This window comes from Zingiber officinale, chromosome 5A (genome assembly GCF_018446385.1).
Source record: "Zingiber officinale cultivar Zhangliang chromosome 5A, Zo_v1.1, whole genome shotgun sequence".
Lineage (NCBI taxonomy): Eukaryota > Viridiplantae > Streptophyta > Magnoliopsida > Zingiberales > Zingiberaceae > Zingiber > Zingiber officinale.
Window position 1 is genome coordinate 19,324,793 of NC_055994.1, and position 17,274 is coordinate 19,342,066.

The 17,274-nt window shown below is 36.3% G+C and overlaps 1 protein-coding gene and 1 pseudogene across 1 annotated transcript; both read left to right on the forward strand.

Annotated features, from left to right (window-relative positions):
- The window catches only part of LOC121982671, a 30,648-nt pseudogene extending 18,383 nt beyond the window's left edge, over nt 1-12,265 (forward strand).
- Nucleotides 12,266-14,011: 1,746 nt separating this feature from the next.
- On the forward strand, nt 14,012-16,287 carry LOC121980279 (probable fructokinase-1). The gene is made up of 4 exons (XM_042532257.1): nt 14,012-15,112; nt 15,197-15,529; nt 15,758-15,874; nt 15,972-16,287. Exons 1-4 carry the CDS (start codon nt 14,720-14,722, stop codon nt 16,098-16,100), a joined length of 972 nt encoding a protein of 323 aa, XP_042388191.1. The 5' UTR covers nt 14,012-14,719; the 3' UTR covers nt 16,101-16,287.
- Nucleotides 16,288-17,274: the final 987 nt, after the last annotated feature.

Here is a 17,274-nt window from a genome sequence, read left to right on the forward strand (position 1 = left end):
GCAGTAGGAGTAGTTTCGGACCTTTGTTCTTCTTGAATTCGAAGCATAAGAAGCGCTTATAGTGCAGATTTTTAATTAATCCTATAGTGTAGATTTTAATTAAGCTTATAATGCAGATTTTTATGTAGAGCTTATATTGCAGATTTTAATTAAACGCTTATAGTGCATATTTTTAATTAAGTCTATAGTGCAGATTTTAATTAAGCTTACAATGCAGATTTTTATGTAGAGCTTATATTGCAGATTTTAATTAAGCGCTTATAGTGCAGATTTTTAATTTAGCCTATAGTGCAGATTTTAATTAAGCTTATAATGTAGATTTTTATGTAGAGCTTATATTGCAGATTTTAATTAAGCGCTTATAGTGCAGATTTTTTAATTAAGCCTATAGTACAAATTTTAATTAAGCTTATAGTGCAGATTTTTATGTAGGCTTATAGTGCAGATTTTAATTAAGCTTATAGTGCAGATTTTATGTTTGCATAGTATGCAGAAATAGTGTAGCATAGAATGCAGAATCTTGATTAGAATAGTATGTAGAATTTTGATTAGCATAGTATGCAGATTTTTGTTTATACATTTCAAAGTTAGAATTTGTTTAAACATTTCAGTTTTTAAAGAAGCATTCTTTTATTAGAGGTATTAATAAGTAGAAAGATAAAGAAAAGAAAGAAAAAGGTCAAGGCCTTAAGTAGATCCCAAAGTCAAGACTTTAGGGATTTTGACACACAAGGTGCTCGTTAAAATGCCGAGGCATTATATATTAGAAGTATTAAAAGATAACAAGTATTTTACTTTTATCAGTGGCACTGTACTGGACTCTCAGTTGTCCTTGGGTTGGGCTCCCATAGTCGTCCCTAGGTTTAGATAACCTAGTATGCAGGACTCTCAGTTGTTCTTGGGCTGGGCTCCCATAGTCGTCCCTAGGTTTAGATAACCTAGTAAACCCTACTAGATTCGGGACCAGCTATCTCGGGTCTAGTTAGGGATGCGCGCATAGCAAGTACAGTTGTCGGGCCCAAGAAGAAAGTTGATTATTATTTTGAAGTATTATAAGTATAAGCTTTTGAACAAGTAAAATAAGTTTCACATAAGTATAAAAGTATTAAAGTATAAGTTTTTAAACAAGTGAAATAAGATTCAGGAGCAAGTTTAAAATTCAGCAAGATTATGCTAGCATGATTGTATAGATTTGTTTTACACGTTTAGCATTTCAGTATATTTCTTTTGCTTGTAGATGAGCATGAGTAGTTTTTCTTTTTAGCATTCAGCTTTTAGATTTCAGTATATTCACATGCATATTCGAGTTTTGTGAGTTAGATAGCGCTTACTAAGCAATTTTGCTTATAGATGCATTTTCCTCTTACTGCAGATAAAGGAAAGGAAAAGTTATAGCAAAGGAAGGCAACAAGGAGGTGTAAATGGATGTGTGATGCTTGGACTATAGAAGCCTTGGGACCTAGCATAAGAATTTATTAAGATTGCCATTTATTAAGAATGTATTAGATGAGTTATTTAGTCTTCCGCTGCTAGTTAATTGTATGTTTTGAGTTCTCCGAGAGTTTTAAGAATTACTATCAACATGTGTATAATGTTAGTTAAGTAAAGTTAGTAGTCTAGTAGCGCTCCACCCTCACAGACTAGTAGTGAGGAGGGTGGGGTGTTACAGATGTGGACTCTACCACTTCTTCATCTCTTGAGGATGTGGAAGATCTCTCCTCTTCCACCTCTTCCTTCTCTTTCTCTTCCTCCTCTTCCTTTTCCTCCTCGAATGTTGACTTCTCGTCAACATCGGATTGCATCTTTTCTTCCTCATCTTCTTCGGATGTTGACCTCGTGTCAACATCGGATTGGTCCTTCTCTTCTTGGACCAATGAGCCCTTCTCCTTGGGCTCTTCCACTCCTTGGACTTGTGTAGGGTCTTCATGATAGGCAATGACCTTTTTCCAAAGATCACTTGCATTTGTGGTTTCACCTACACTCAATAAAATATTAGAAGGTAGTAAATTATGCAAAATTCTCGTTACCTCCTTGTCCGCCTCCGATTGCTCTCGTTGCTTTTCGGTCCAATGCCGATGTCGGAGGCGTTTACCCTTCTTGTCCGTAGGAGCTTCAAATGGACCACTCAAGACAACCCATTGGTTCCACTCCATTTGGAACCATGTCTCCAGTCGATTCCTCCAAAAGGTGAAGTCTTCCTTGTCGTATGGTGGAGGAATCCGGATGTCCCATCCAAGTGGACCTCCCAAGTCCATCTTTTTCTTCCTCTAGCTTCATGCTCTCATGGCAGTTTGTCCGTAGAAGAGCGACTTTGCTCTAATACCAATTGTTAGGACCTTTGTGCTCGCTAGAGGGGGGGTGAATAGTGGTTCGTCGCGATTGCGTTGGTTTGCTTCTTCTTGATGATGTGCAATGGAAAATACAAGAACCGAACACAAACAACGCTAACTCTAGAGATTTACTTGGTATCCACCTCAAGCAGAGGTGACTAGTCCAAGGATCCACACACTCACACACCCTCCACTATGAAACCATTCCTTTGCGGTAACTACCGAAGGCGGAGAAGCCTTATAAGCTCACAATACAACAAGAATATAAAGAGAAGCAAATATAAAGGAAATCTTACAAAATTTGTACAATGAACCCTAACCCTAGCTTCTTCTTCTTGTTGCAACTCGCCTCTTGACTTGGAGGTGCCTCCAAGAACCTTCAAGACTGGTGGAGAGAGCTGTGGAGAAGTCGCTGTGAAAGTCGTAGAAGAATAGCAGGAAATAACACTAAGGGGGCGTTTGGTTCTCTCCTAGGAATCGGAATGGGAATGAGTATCATAGTATTATGGAATGGGAATGGATATCAGCTTGGGTATCATTCTTAAAAATGATGTTTGGTTAGTTAAATATTTTCAATCGGAATGAACCTAAATTTCCTTTTTTACCCTTACAGGAAAATAAAAGAAAAAATTAGATGGGAGAGAAAGTTGAATGTGAGAGAAACATATGATGAGAGAAAATGATGAGAGAGAAAGTTTGATGAGAGAGAAAGTATGTTGGGAAAAAATGAAGAGAGAGAAAGTATGATAAGAGAAAATGAGGAGAGAGTGCATGATAGGAGAGATTGAGAAAAGAAAAAGTATATGATGAGAGAGAAAGTGTGATGAGAGAGATAGAGTGATGGAAAAAAATGAAGAGAGAGAAAGTATTATGAGAGAAAATGAAAGAGTGAGGAGAGAGAAAATATGATGAGAGAGAAAGTGGGTTGAGAGAGAAAGAGTGATGGAAAAATGAAGAGAGAGAGTATGATGAGAAAAAATGAGAGACTGAGGAGAGAGAAAATATGCTAAGAGAGAAAGAGTGATGGAAAAAATGAAGAGAGAGAAAGTATTATGAGAGAAAATGAAAAAGTGAGGAGAGAGAAAGTATGATGAGAGAGAAAGTGAGTTGAGAGAGAAAGAATGATGGGAAAAAATGAAGAGAGATAAAGTGTGATGAGAGAAAATGCAAGACTGAGAGAGAGAAAATATGATGAGAGAGAAAGTGTGCTTAGAGAAAAAGTGTGATTAGAGAAAATAAAGAGAGAGTGTGTGATGAGAGAGAATAAGAGAGAGAAAGTGTGATGAGAGAAAATGAGGAGAGAGAGTATGCTGAGAGAGATTGAGGAGAGAGAAAATATGATAAAAAATAAGTAGAAAATGTATAATGGGACAGAAAGTGTGATAGAAGATAATGAAGAGAGAGAAAATAAGGAGAGAGAGTATATGATGGGAGAGAATATAGAGAGAGAATGAGGAGAGAGAAAGTATCTTGAGAGAGAAAATGTGATGACAAAATAAGGAGCGAGAAAATATGATGAGAGACAGCGTGTGAAATTAAAAAAAAAAAGAACAAATATACTAAGGGTATTTTTGTCTAAAACTTAATTCACAATCCTATTCCATCAAAACCCAAGGGAGGGGGTGGGTTTCATCCATACCCAAATTTTTAGGTTTCATTCCAAAATCTTGATTCCATTCTCATTAACCAAACACAAGGTTTGGGAATGAATTCATTCCCTCATTCCTAAACCCATAAACCAAACGCCACCTAAGTTCTGCAGAGAAAACGCTCCACCCAGGCTTTAAACAGGGCTCCCAATCGATCCAATTCATCCCCAATCGATTGTCACGTCAGCACCGCTTCATCGTAGCCGTCCATTGCTCATTTCCTGTGCAACGGTCGAATCCCAATCGATCGACCGATCGATTGGCAACATCTTAATTGATCGGTGGATTGATTCAGAGGCGTTCTGTGTTCTCGCGATTGTGCGAGAACTCCCCTGCCCAATCGATCGACCAATCGATTGGGCAGCTCCCAATCGATCACTCGATCAATTGGGAAAGCTTCTGTGCTCATGATTTCACATCCCAATCGATCGACCGATCGATTGGGCCTTCCCACAATCGCAGCACACACCAATCGATCGACTGATCGATTGGACCCTGATTCAATCGATTGCCCGATCGATTGACCAGCCTGGACTTGACTCAACTCAAGTCCAAAGCCTCCAACCCAACTCCCGGTCAACCATGACCTGTTGGGCCTCCGTGCCTAGTATTTGGCCACACCCGACTAACCTCGAACTAGCATTCTAGCCTCCTCCATCAGCCTTGCGTCCCTCGGATATCTCCCATCCTTCACGCCTTGCCTTCAGGAGCTTCCTTCGGCCTCATCCTAGTTGTCGGATTATACCACCACACTCAACTAATCTCGAACTAGCCTTCTAGCCACCTCCATCAGCCTTGCGTCCCTCGGATATCTCTCCATCCTTCACGCCTTACCTTCAAGAGCTTCCTTCAGCCTCATCCTAGTTATCGAGTTCTCCTTGCCAAGTCACACTAGGACTTACCTTGCCAAGACCACATGTTTGGACTTACAACCTGTGCCAAGATCACACTTGGACTTTCCAATTGCCTAGCTCCTCACCAAGCCTTTCTCACTTGCCAAGATCACACTTGGACTTTCCACCCTTTGCCAAGATCACACTTGGACTTTCCAATTGCTTAACCTCCAGTTATGACTTTCATTACTGCCTAAACTCCAGTTAGGACTTCCACCACTGCCTAAACTCCAGTTAGGATTTCCATACGCCTAACCTCCAGTTAGGACTTCCATACGCCTAACCTCCAGTTAGGACTTTACATACGCCTAACCTCCAGTTAGGACTTCCATACGCCTAACTTCTAGTTAGAACTTTCCCGGTCAAGTCTCCTATCAACCTTGACCTACTTGACTTGTATTCTCATCAATCTGGTCAACCCTTTGACCATCTCCATAACCGGACGATTGCCCTAGCAATCTCCATATATTGTCAAACATCAAAACTCAAACCCCGACTCAAGCTTGACTCAACTCAAGCTTAGTCAAACTGGTCAACCTTGACCAAGGAAAATTGCCCCAACATATATTAGCAGTCGAGGGCCCAGCACCAGATCTAGAACGTTTTCTACCATAATAAGTAAAAAGAAACTATAATAGGCACGAATCAATGAAATATTTAAAAACGTAGGAGGAAAGGTTTTACCGAGGCATCGTGACAAGAATTTTTAGAAATGACGACCTTGGTTGAATCGTACCAGCGTAATAACCGCAGAATAAAATTTAAATTTTGATCACTCTCGCGGTAAAGCTCAAAAAGAGCCTTAACAAGAGTGAAGGGGAGGTGGTGCAAAGGTTGGGGCGCCCCTGCCCCCTATTTATAGGGGGCTCCAAGCGCCCGGACCGTTCCCGGGCTCCCGGGGTTGGCTAGAGCGGGGCGCTCGGAAGTCCCTTCCGGGCGCCCCGAAAGGGAAGAAAACCAGGGGCGCCCGCCTCTAGTTTCTAACTTCGTTTTTTTTTCTGAGTTTAAAATAAATTTTAAGTTTAATAAATTTTTAAGTTTTAGAGAAAAATTAAGTTTAATTTAAAAAAAAAAATTGAGCTAAAAACATTAAGTTTAATTTTAAAATAAATTTTTTCAGTTTAAATTTTTTTTTTTAATTTTAAAATAAATTTTTAAGTTAAAAAATTTTAAGTTTAATTTTAAAATAAATTTTTAAGTTAAAAAAAAATTAAGTTTAATTTTTAAAATAAATTTTTTAAGTTAAAAAAAATGAAGTTTAATTTTAAAATAAATTTTTAAGTAAAACAAATTTAAGTTTAATTTTTAAAATAAATTTTTAAGTTAAAAAAATTTAAGTTTACTTTTAAAATAAATTTTTAAATAAAAAAAATTAAGTTTAATTTTAAAATAAAATTTTAAGTTAAAAAAATTTAAGTTTAATTTTAAAATAAATTTTTAAGTAAAAAAAAATTAATTTGAATTTTAAAATAAATTTTTAAGTAAAAAATAAATTTAATTTTAATTTTAAAATAAAATTTTAAGTTAAAAAAATTTAAGTTTAATTTTTAAATTAAAAAAATTTTAAGTTTAATTTTAAAATAAAATTTTTAAGAAAAAAAAAATTTAAGTTTAATTTTAAAATAAATTTTTAAGTTAAAAAAATTTAAGTTTAATTTTATAATAAATTTTTAAGTTAAAAATAAAAATAAATTTTTAAGTTAAAAAAATTTAAGTTTAATTTTTAAAATAAATTTTTAAGTTAAAAAAAATTTAAGTTTAAATTTAAAATAATTTTTTACGTTAAAAAAATTTAAGTTTAATTTTTAAATAAATTTTTAAGTTAAAAAATTTAATTTTAATTTTAAAATAAATTTTAAAATTTTTTAAAATTAATTTTAATTTTAATTTATTTTAATTTAATATTTAATTTTAATTTAATTTAATATTTTAATTTTAATTTTAATTTTAATTTTAATTTTAATTTTAATTTTAATTTTAATTTAATTTAATATCTTAATTTTAATTTAATTTAATATATTAATTTTAATTTAATATTTTATTTTAATTTAATATTTTTTTATTTTAATTTATTTTAATATTTTAATTTTATTTTAATTTAATATTTTAATTTTAGTTTAATTTTTAAATTTTTAAATTTTAATTTAATTTAATATAATTTAATTTGTTATTTTAATTTAATTTATTAATTTAATTTAATTTAATATTTTAATTAAATTTAATATTTTTATTTAATTTAATTTAATATTTTAATTTAATTTAATTTAATATTTTAATTTAAAATTATGTCCTTAGTCATCTCACTCGATCTACGTTTCCAATCAGAAAATCCTATAATTTTATGAGATGAATTAGATTCAATTTTAGGGTTTGATTTAACTTTTTGTTAAATTCAAGTTTAGCTTTGGGTTCAATAGATAGACATTCTCTGGATAAACTTCTGGGGTATGGTGAGTAACTTGGACATCATTAGAGTAACCATACCTTCGAGATTTTCCAAATAGTCCTATCCACTGGACTTAGTACAAAACCTTGGTCTAACTGGTTATGATCCATAAAGGGTAGCTTCGATAAGTTCCTCTTAGCCAAATGCACCAGGTCGAAGTCATATCTTCCTAGACATGCATAGACTAAGCTTCCCTGATGTACTATCATCCAAAACTTCACCAGTACCATTTTTCAAGTTAGACTTGAACCCCTTTCTAATTAGTCCTAAGTACCTTGTTGGGTATATTAGTTTAGGTTACCTTTCCGGGTAGGTTAGTTTTGGAGGTGCCAGCTATTCTGGAGTCTCCCCCTGAATTATTGGCCTTTAATTTTTCGTTCTAGGTTTATGTCTATTTCTTTTATAGTTATAATTTACTTGATGATAGTCTGAGTTTTGGTGAGTTTTAAAATATTCAGATTTTTAATTTTTTTTGTCTAGGTTTGTATTCTGGTTTTTTATTTGATTTATTTGACTTTACGTAATATATTTTGTCTTTGGGTATGTGGTATTGGTTAAGTCCTACTTGCGTGGTTAAACACGCTTTCAGAACCCAAGCTTTACTTGTTGGTTTGTGTTGGGTTATTAATGATTTAAATATTTTATTTGAGCTTGACTTATAGCCAAGTCTGATTTTGTTGTAAATTGCTTTTTGGTTATTTAAGATTAGATCTAAGTTCTTAGATCTTGTTGTAAATTTTTCTAGCATATCTTTTAATTTGTTAATTTCTAATTTTAGTGTCAAATTTTCCTCCTCAAGTGTTAGATCTTGAGTTGGATTATTATTAGTGATTTGTTCCTTGAGGTTTTGATTCTCCTCAAGAAGCAATTTGTTTTCATTTTCTGATTTAACTAATTTATTATTTAGACAAGAAATAATTTTAAAGAACTTTCTATTTAACTTTAGGTATACCTCTTCGGGACCTTCGGAAACGAGTACGGACTCGTGGCTTGATTCGGGTTCGGACCCGTCTTCTGATTCGTCCTCCGACTCTGCTTCGCGGGCCATCAACGCGAGGTAACTCTGGTTCTTCTTATCTTCATCCTCCGATTCTTCCGAAGATGAGTCGCCCCACGTTGCTTTGAGGGCCTTCTTTTTGGTCGGCTTCATTTTGTCGTTCTTCAATCTCGGACACTTGTTCTTGTAGTGCCCCTTCTTGTTGCATCCGAAGCACGTCACGTTCCTCGGTTCGGTTGGAGAACTGATATTTTGTAGATCCTTTTTGCTGAAGCTCTTCTTCCACCTAGTGAACATTTTCCTTACCAGGTTCACCAGGTACTCTTCGTCTTCAGAGTCCTGATCAGAATCTTCTTCAGGTTCAGGCTTATTCTTCTTTTCTTTGGAGGAACCTGCAAACAAAGCAATACCTTTCTCTGCCCTGGCGTTAGTTTGCTCGTGTAATTCTAATTCGCAAAACAGTTCATCTAATTTTAATTTCGATAAATATTTAGAAATTTTGTAGCCATCCACGATAGATGCCCATAAAGAATTACGCGGAAAAGCGTTTAACGCGTACCTTATTAGATCCATGTTTTCCATCTGGTGGCCTATCGCGTGGAGCCCGTTGAGGATGTCCTTGATCCTCGCGTGGAGCTGACTTGCCGTTTCTCCTTCCTGCATTTTTATGTTAAATATTTTATTTAATAACAAATCACATTTTGTTACCTTAGCGTCGCTGGTTCCTTCGTGCAGCTCGATCAACTTGTCTCATAGTTCTTTCGCGTTCTGTTGCGGTCCTACTCGGTTCAGTTCTTCCCTTGTTAGTCCGCATTGTAACGTGTTGATTGCCTTGTTCTCCGTCGATGCTTTCTTCTTTATGTTCGAAGTCCATTGTTCCGGATCAAGTAGATTTCCAGAGTTGTCAACTGGTGGTTTGTAGGCTTTTGTGACGCTAAACCATTGGTCGAAGTTCGTCTTCAGGTAAACTTCCATCCTTTCTTCCAGTACGGAAAATCGTCCCCGTTGAATAGGGGAGGGCGTACCGTACTGAAACCTTCGATCTGAGACATGATGACCCTGCACACAATAAAGCAACGACAAACAAAATCTCAAAACTTGGTCTTGGATTAGTAGTGCGGGAAGAATTAAAAAAGGAACTAAATTGGTGTTGCATCAATTTAGATTTAATTGCAACGGAAAAAATTTCCAAAAAGGTAATAATACCATTTTGGAATTATGCGAAAACTTGAAAGCCAAAAACGAATAAAAGGAAAGTTTCACCCCCTTGTCTGATTGATGGTTGCACCAAATCAGAGCGGTACCTACTCTGATACCACTCGTTGGATCGTGAAAGTTGATAGAGGGGAGGGGGGGTGAATATTGATTTAAAACTTTTATCGAGAGATTATGCAGCGGAAAATGTATAAGCGAAAAGAGAGAACAACGCTAACACAGTTCGATTTACTTGGTTCGGAGCCTGTGTCAACTCCTACTCTAAGGCCCGCACACAAGGGTGCTTTCGATGGGCAATTCACTAGCAATTCATAAATTATTACAAACTAAGTACAATTGCTTTAAAATATAAGTATACCAACGAGAACAAAGAATTAAAAGAAGAGCGTGTCATCGGAAGAGCGTCTCAGCGTCGCAGGAGCATAGGAGAGCAATTCTTGAGTTGTTGTTGGAGCTTCAACCTTGACCCTCCTTTTATAGGAGGTTCGGGGTGCCTGGAACCCTCAGGGCGCCCTAGTTGTGACGTAGCCGAGCCAACCAGCGAACTCCACGTGGCTTAGTGACGTTGGGGATAAAAGTTTTCCTCCGGGCGCCCGGGTACCTCCCGGGCGCTTGGACCTCCGGGCGTCTGGTTACCTCCCGGGCGCCCGAACCCTGTTTTCCAGCAACTTCCTACCTGCAAGAAAACGTTTAGTCCGAGACAAATATATATCCTGCAAAACAGAGTGTTAGCACACTTATAATAAACAAAAATAGTATTAATTAGATTCCGAGATCGAAATCTAGTCAAGATCTCGACTTAGAGTTCCGAAATAATTCTAAGTTGGATCGACGTCTAAGTTCCCTTCCCGGGAATGCGTTCTCATAGTCACTCCCCTCCAATGACTTACCTTTACTTACCTGTCAGAGGTCAGGTCAGCCCTTCGACCCGTCTGGACTTCCTGTCAGCTATCCGGTCAGCCCGTCAACCTAGCTGGACTTCGTGCCAAACGTCCGGTCAGCCCGTCGACCTAGCTGGACTTCGTGCCAAACATCTGGTCAGCCCGTCGACCCGTTTGGACTTCGTGCCAGCTATTCGATCAGCCCGTCGATCTAGCTGGACTTCGTGCCAAACATCCGGTCAGCCCGTCGACCTGTCTAGGGCTTCTCCTGCACACTCGGTCAGAGTGTTAAATCAACAACAAAACTAACTTAACCTATTTTGTCATTCATCAAAATCTGGGTTAGACCGTTAGTACTAACCACACCAACACATTGTTCCTATTATCTATTTTCAATCTGATGGCACCCAACTTTTAAAGTAAGTTCCTGCAAATGGGAAATTTAGGATTTTTTTTTTATTCTTATTTTTACAATATTGAACTCCTCCATGGCCCCCCTAAAGTTACTCACCTTTGTATCATACTGTGAAATATAGTAGGAAATTTAGCAGCCACGAGCCTCATTTCAAGTTATGAATGAAATTATTTTTGATGTTCTCCTGACTAATTATCTACACAATTAAAAATCAATGAGTTCCTCATACATGGGCCTCGTTTGAACTGCAGAATCAAAATGTCTGCATGAGAAGAATGTTAAAATACCAATTTCAACTTGGCTGCTAGTTTATTATGGTGTTCGTATGCAACACTTGTTTTCAGTTTTATTGACAAAAAAGGAAATTTGGTAATATAGTTGAAGTTTCATAATCTTTAGTTTCTAATATATACCATCCGTGTTTTCTGTCATCCTTGAATTTGTGTCATAACTTATGGCTGAATTTTATTGTTCTTGCTCTTCACCAGCTGGTTCAATGACGGCATAGTGTCCCTGTAGCCAAACCAAATAGTTAAGACTGCTACTAGTTTATTGTTCAATCTGCACCAGTCAAATGTTTACTTCTCTAGCGGATTAAAGTTTTGGAGATGTAGAAGGAATTGGAGATATTTCATCCAACATTTTCACTCAACAATCATGAATATTTTATTTGTTTTAGATATATTATTTGCTGCTAGACTTGTTACAGAAAATAACTAATATCAATAAAACCTACAGCAATTAGCCTGCAAGCCTTGATTTCATTCCTCAGTGCTATTAGCTTTGTTTCTAAAACATGCAACTGATTTTCACATTTCATGTACCTTTGGTGTTCATCTAATTTCATTTTCAGATATTTGGAGATTGGAATTGAATCTGGCCTACCTGTTTCCATCAATGGAAGAAAGCTTTCCCCTGCATCCCTCCTTTCAGAACTTAACAAGGTTGGCGGGAAGCATGGCATCGGACGAATAGACATGGTCGAGAATCGCCTAGTTGGCATGAAGTCCAGGGGTGTCTATGAAACCCCTGGCGGAACAATCCTTTGGGCAGCTGCTCGCGAGCTTGAATCCTTGACTCTAGACAGGGAAACCATTCAGATGAAGGACTTGCTAGCACTCAAGTACGCTGAACTGGTGTACGCTGGCCGTTGGTTCGACCCTCTCCGCTATGCCATGGACGCCTTCATGGAGAGGATCACAGAGACCACAACTGGATCTGTCACGCTCAAGCTGTACAAGGGATTACATCGCGGAAAAGCCCGCATAGCTTGTACAGGGAGGACATCTCTTCTTTCGAGACTGGAGCAATCTACAACCAGGCAGATGCTGCTGGGTTCATTCGTCTCTATGGACTTCCTACTAGGGTGCGGGCAATGCTCGAGAAGGGCCTATGATGTTTTTATCTCCTCTGCTGGTAGGAAATAGCAGTGCATCAAATATTCAAATGCTCAAAAAGTTTAGATGTTTCAGTGTGTTTGCAATCTCCCAAGTGATAGCCTGAAGGCAGATTATGATAAGTTATGGTTTAATCGTTTGTTTCATTCCTGTGCCGACTCTATCGAAGCAGTTTGTGAACTCTTTGTTTGATGTTTAAGAAAAATCTTTGATGCAGCGAGTATAGTTGAACTATTAGTTAGTTTGGCTTAACCTGTGTTGCCTGATTTTTGAGCCACGGGGAGCTCTTGTTTACTCAAAGGAGTCTATGCTTTCATTGCTACTGCGACAGACAAATTTAGAATTGACAAAAAGATTAATTTCTAAAATAAGAAATGTATCTTTTATTTTGATCCATGAAAAAAAAGAGTATGATTCTATAAAAGTCGAGTAGTTTTTACAATACCGATAAATTTAGAGTTTAAAGATAAAATTACTAATCCTTTTCCCATCCTAGTCCTCTGAATTTTAAATTTAGAGTAAAAAATAGTAAAGTCATATTTTAATTAATAATGGTAAATTCAATTAATCTTATTGGCTAATCATGGATGACGAGTAAATGAAGAAGCGCTCGCGACGAACAATCCAAAAATATCTCATTTAGAAAAAAAATTCCTACAAAATATCATAGTTGGAAATTGAACTATGAATACTTGAATAACAACCTAGATACTCTAATACTATACCATAACTTGGGCATACTTTAATTAATAATGAAAGGTGGATTGATAATATATCATATTATTGATTATTCGTCCATTATCAAGAGTGTGTGTATGCTGATGTCGTAACAAGATTTGCTTATACAAAGATGTAGCATTGTATATCTAATAACTACAGATTGTAAGCGTTCTATTTTAAATTAGTTAGCATTATAACCAAGGTAAACAGTAGGTTCAAATAGAATCCCCATTTTTTTTTTAATAAATTAAAATCAATTGATACTGAACAGTCAGTCTATCAATCGTCCATTAAGAGTTAGAATCAAAATTTAATGAGATGGTTAAGATAAAGGATATTGTCATATAAGATTTTGAGGTCAAAATTTGATGCATTTGAGTATATCTTTTCTCATGTCTTGTCCACCTGTATTAATATATAGTAGTCACTTATGATTTACCTTTTTCCAGAAGAATTGAATCAAAATTCAAAATTTATCCAACTAAACTTCCGCTCTAAACATTTTATAAACAAATAACACAGGAATAATATAAACAAAAATATACAAAATCAGAAACTAAACCTGAATTTTCTTCCATATTATATATATGTGTGTGCTTGTTGCCTCATGCATCATTCGTTTAATTAATCAATGAAGTGCATGCGTGAACAAAAACTGCAATGTGATCACAGAGTTATTTTATTTCAATTTTCAAAGTCAATTATCTGTGGTTTCCTATGTATTCTTGTGATAGATGTGGTCAGAAATAAAATTAAAACAAAGGCTAGCAGTTAGCACACAAATAAATAAGAAGGGAGATTAAGGATAAAATTAATTGTGAAGGTCAGTAATTAAATTATATTAGTTTTCCCTTCAAGTTGTTGATCAAGGTTTACGCAATCTAATAAGTTAAAGCTAAAACCATTTAAAATATTATTTTTAATGATCTTGAATTTCTAAAAAACTCATGAGTAATAGTTATTATGAGATAGGGATACCACATAAAAACTATATCCTAATTAATCAGGTTTACCACATAATTAGATCTATAAATATTAATTTTCAAAACCACACCAATGTATTCATTTATAAAATTAAAATCTATTTTATTAAATTTATTATAACTCGCTAATATTATATTTTATTTAAACAAATCCATTAAATACGTCCCATATATTTAAATTGGCAAAGCAAAATTATTAGCGCTTTTTCAAACAAATTTGGATGGCATTTCTTTTATTTCCATTTTTGAATGAATATTATTGTTAAGAAACAAAACCCAATCAATTTGAATATTTTTTAAGTGATAAGGAAATATTTATGTGAAAATTTGATTAGAATTTGGATCGTTAATAGACACATTCAAACTATATATTTTCTATATTTTTATTCAAATAAATAATTGACTAAATCTAAATTGTTGTAATTACTAATCTAAACTAAAATACAATGTTCCAATAGAAAAATTTGTAAATATCTAGAATTTATACAAAATTGGAGTAATAATTATGGGATTAGGAAGTTTGAATATTATTTTTAAGAAATAAAACATGGTCACTTTGAATAAGTTTTAAGTATAAGTAAATAATTATACGAAGATTTGCTCAGAATATGAATAATAAATCTTTTGATGACAAATATTTTAGAAAATAAAATTATATAAATAATTGACTTGATCTAAATTGTTATGTTACTCTCTCTCTCTATATATATCTACTTGTTGATGCCTTCTGAATCCATCTTTAGAGGTCGGCTCCTCTCTGCTTTTCCGTCTTTGATTTGGATCTCTTCTTCCAATGGCTAGCGGGAAGGACCTCATCGTGAGCTTCGGCGAGATGCTCATCGACTTCGTGCCCACGGTCTCCGGCGTGTCATTGGCGGAGGCGCCTGGGTTCATCAAGGCCCCAGGCGGCGCCCCGGCCAACGTGGCCATCGCCGTGGCTCGCCTCGGAGGGCGCGCCGCCTTTCTCGGAAAACTCGGAGACGATGAGTTCGGCCGCATGCTGGCCGGCATCCTGCGCTCCAACGGCGTCGACGACGCCGGAGTTCTGTTCGACACCGGCGCACGAACGGCGCTCGCTTTCGTCACTCTCCGCGCCGACGGCGAGCGCGAGTTCATGTTCTATCGAAACCCTAGCGCCGACATGCTCCTCGAGGAAGGCGAGCTCAACCTCGACGTCATCAAGAGCGTAAGTTTGCGCAAGCAAGCGCATTGAATCTGGCCATTTCTTCCGGTTGATGACCTAAAGCCCTATTTCCCGATTTCTTTGCAGGCTGCGGTTTTCCACTACGGATCTATAAGTTTGATCACGGAGCCGTGCAGATCGGCTCATCTGAAGGCCATGCAGGTGGCGAGGGATGCAGGGGCGTTGCTCTCCTACGACCCCAACCTCCGATTGCCGCTGTGGCCTTCGGCGGAGTCGGCGCGGGAGCAGATCATGAGCATCTGGGACCAAGCGGACATCATCAAGGTCAGCGACGTCGAGCTCGAGTTCCTCACGGGGACGGATTCGGTGCAGGATGACGTTGTTTTGACCCTCTGGCGCCCGGAGTTCAAGCTTTTGCTGGTCACCCTGGGGGAGAAGGGATGCAAATACTACACCAAGGTATACTCTTTCACTGGAATTTGGATTCCAGATGACTTCCAATTTGGGGGTTCTTAACAACCCCCTAAAAAGGTTGCATCTTTATATTCCACTCACTTTCTATTCGTTAGCCCCTTTTTGCCCATTACCAGTATCTGATGAACTACTGAATTGATAGCGGTTTTCGGGAATTCGTGCTAGAAATTTGTAGAGAATTAATGGAAGTTTCATTGATTTCACTAACCGCAGGACTTCCGAGGGAGTTTGGATGGCTTCTCCGTTAACACAGTGGACACCACCGGAGCCGGAGATGCATTTGTCGGCGCCATGCTCACCAAGATCGTCGCGGACCAATCTGTGCTACAGGTGAATGAATCGACCTTGGAGTTTTCATTTGAACTAAAATCTTTGCTGCGACAATCATTAATCTCTTCTCCTTTGTGCCTATTGTGGGTGGATTCAGAGCGAGGAAAAGCTTAGAGAAGTTCTCAGATTTGCCAATGCGTGCGGAGCCATCACCACCACTAAGAAGGGAGCCATTCCTGCCCTGCCAAACAAAACTGAAGCTCTGGAGCTTTTGAAGAGAGATTGAAGTGTTTGGATCCCTCCCACTGCGTTGCTATTTTAGTTTTTGTTTTAGTTGGAGTTTAATTTGTCTAGGCGATTTGGAGTTTCTGATGTTTTATTTTCTCTTTTTCATATTTTTCACATGATAAAGCATTTAGAGAAGTGTTTTTGATCTTTTAATTTCCTTGATATCTATTACAATTTATCAAAAATATTAGTTTTTTTTGTCTTTATATTTCATTTTTGCCTACGAAATATACAAGGATGACTTTTCCTTATGAACCAATCCGATAATTTAGTTGGATTCGATTCCAAAAATATTGGTTTAAATTTAATTTTTTATAAAATATTTATTTCAATTCGATCTGAATCTTTTAACTCTAACGGAATTAACGTCTCTACGTTTGAATATACCAGGATCGTTTGATTAAATTTTTATACAAGTTAAAATATTATAACATATCACAAAGGGTTTATTTTCCCCTATTTCAGTAAATTAGAGAAAAATCTCCAAATTTGCCATTATTTTATCATCCATTGTCACAAAATTCCTAATATTAGTTTATTAGTTCCTCATGTTTATTGACGAACAACAGGGCCTATTATGTATCAAATAATATCTATTAATATAATTAGCGCATCCACGTTGAACAATTAATAGGTTATTATAATGTTTATGGAATGTTACGTTCATGGCCCAGAAAAACATTGAACTCATTCAATAAAATGAACATGTTCAATGATTTATTTTTACATTTTTTTTCAGTGGGTGTGGGTGCAAGGCGGGTCATCCTACATGGTTATTTTTTATTATATATGTATATATATTCTATTAAAAATTAAAAAAAAATTAAAAAAAATCTTTAAAGTGGTACTTTTAAATCTTTGATAATTTTAATTTTTCCACGACACATATAATTTTAAAAAAATTAACATTTTATCTATAAATATTCATCATCTTATTTCAATCTTTCAAACACCTAAATATCTCTAAAAATCTTCTCCTATTTCCACCTAAATGAATGAAAATGACCACGGTTTTTTTAAAAATTTTGTGAATTATCAAAAATTGTCGGAAGAAAATCCTTCTTCTCAAATTTCACAAATTCCATCAAATTCTCCACATTAATGGCGGAGCCAGCCAGCCCGGGTGATCTACCTGGGCTGATTCCAGGTTGTGAGCAATGGCCGCCAACTCC

Bases quoted from the DNA above. Each gene is read 5' to 3' on its own strand.
- LOC121980279 (XM_042532257.1), top strand. From the start codon at position 14,720: ATGGCTAGCGGGAAGGACCTCATCGTGAGCTTCGGCGAGATGCTCATC. The intron at 15,113-15,196 runs GTAAGTTTGCGC...ATTTCTTTGCAG, and splicing joins ACCTCGACGTCATCAAGAGC to GCTGCGGTTTTCCACTACGG. The intron at 15,530-15,757 runs GTATACTCTTTC...CACTAACCGCAG, and splicing joins GATGCAAATACTACACCAAG to GACTTCCGAGGGAGTTTGGA.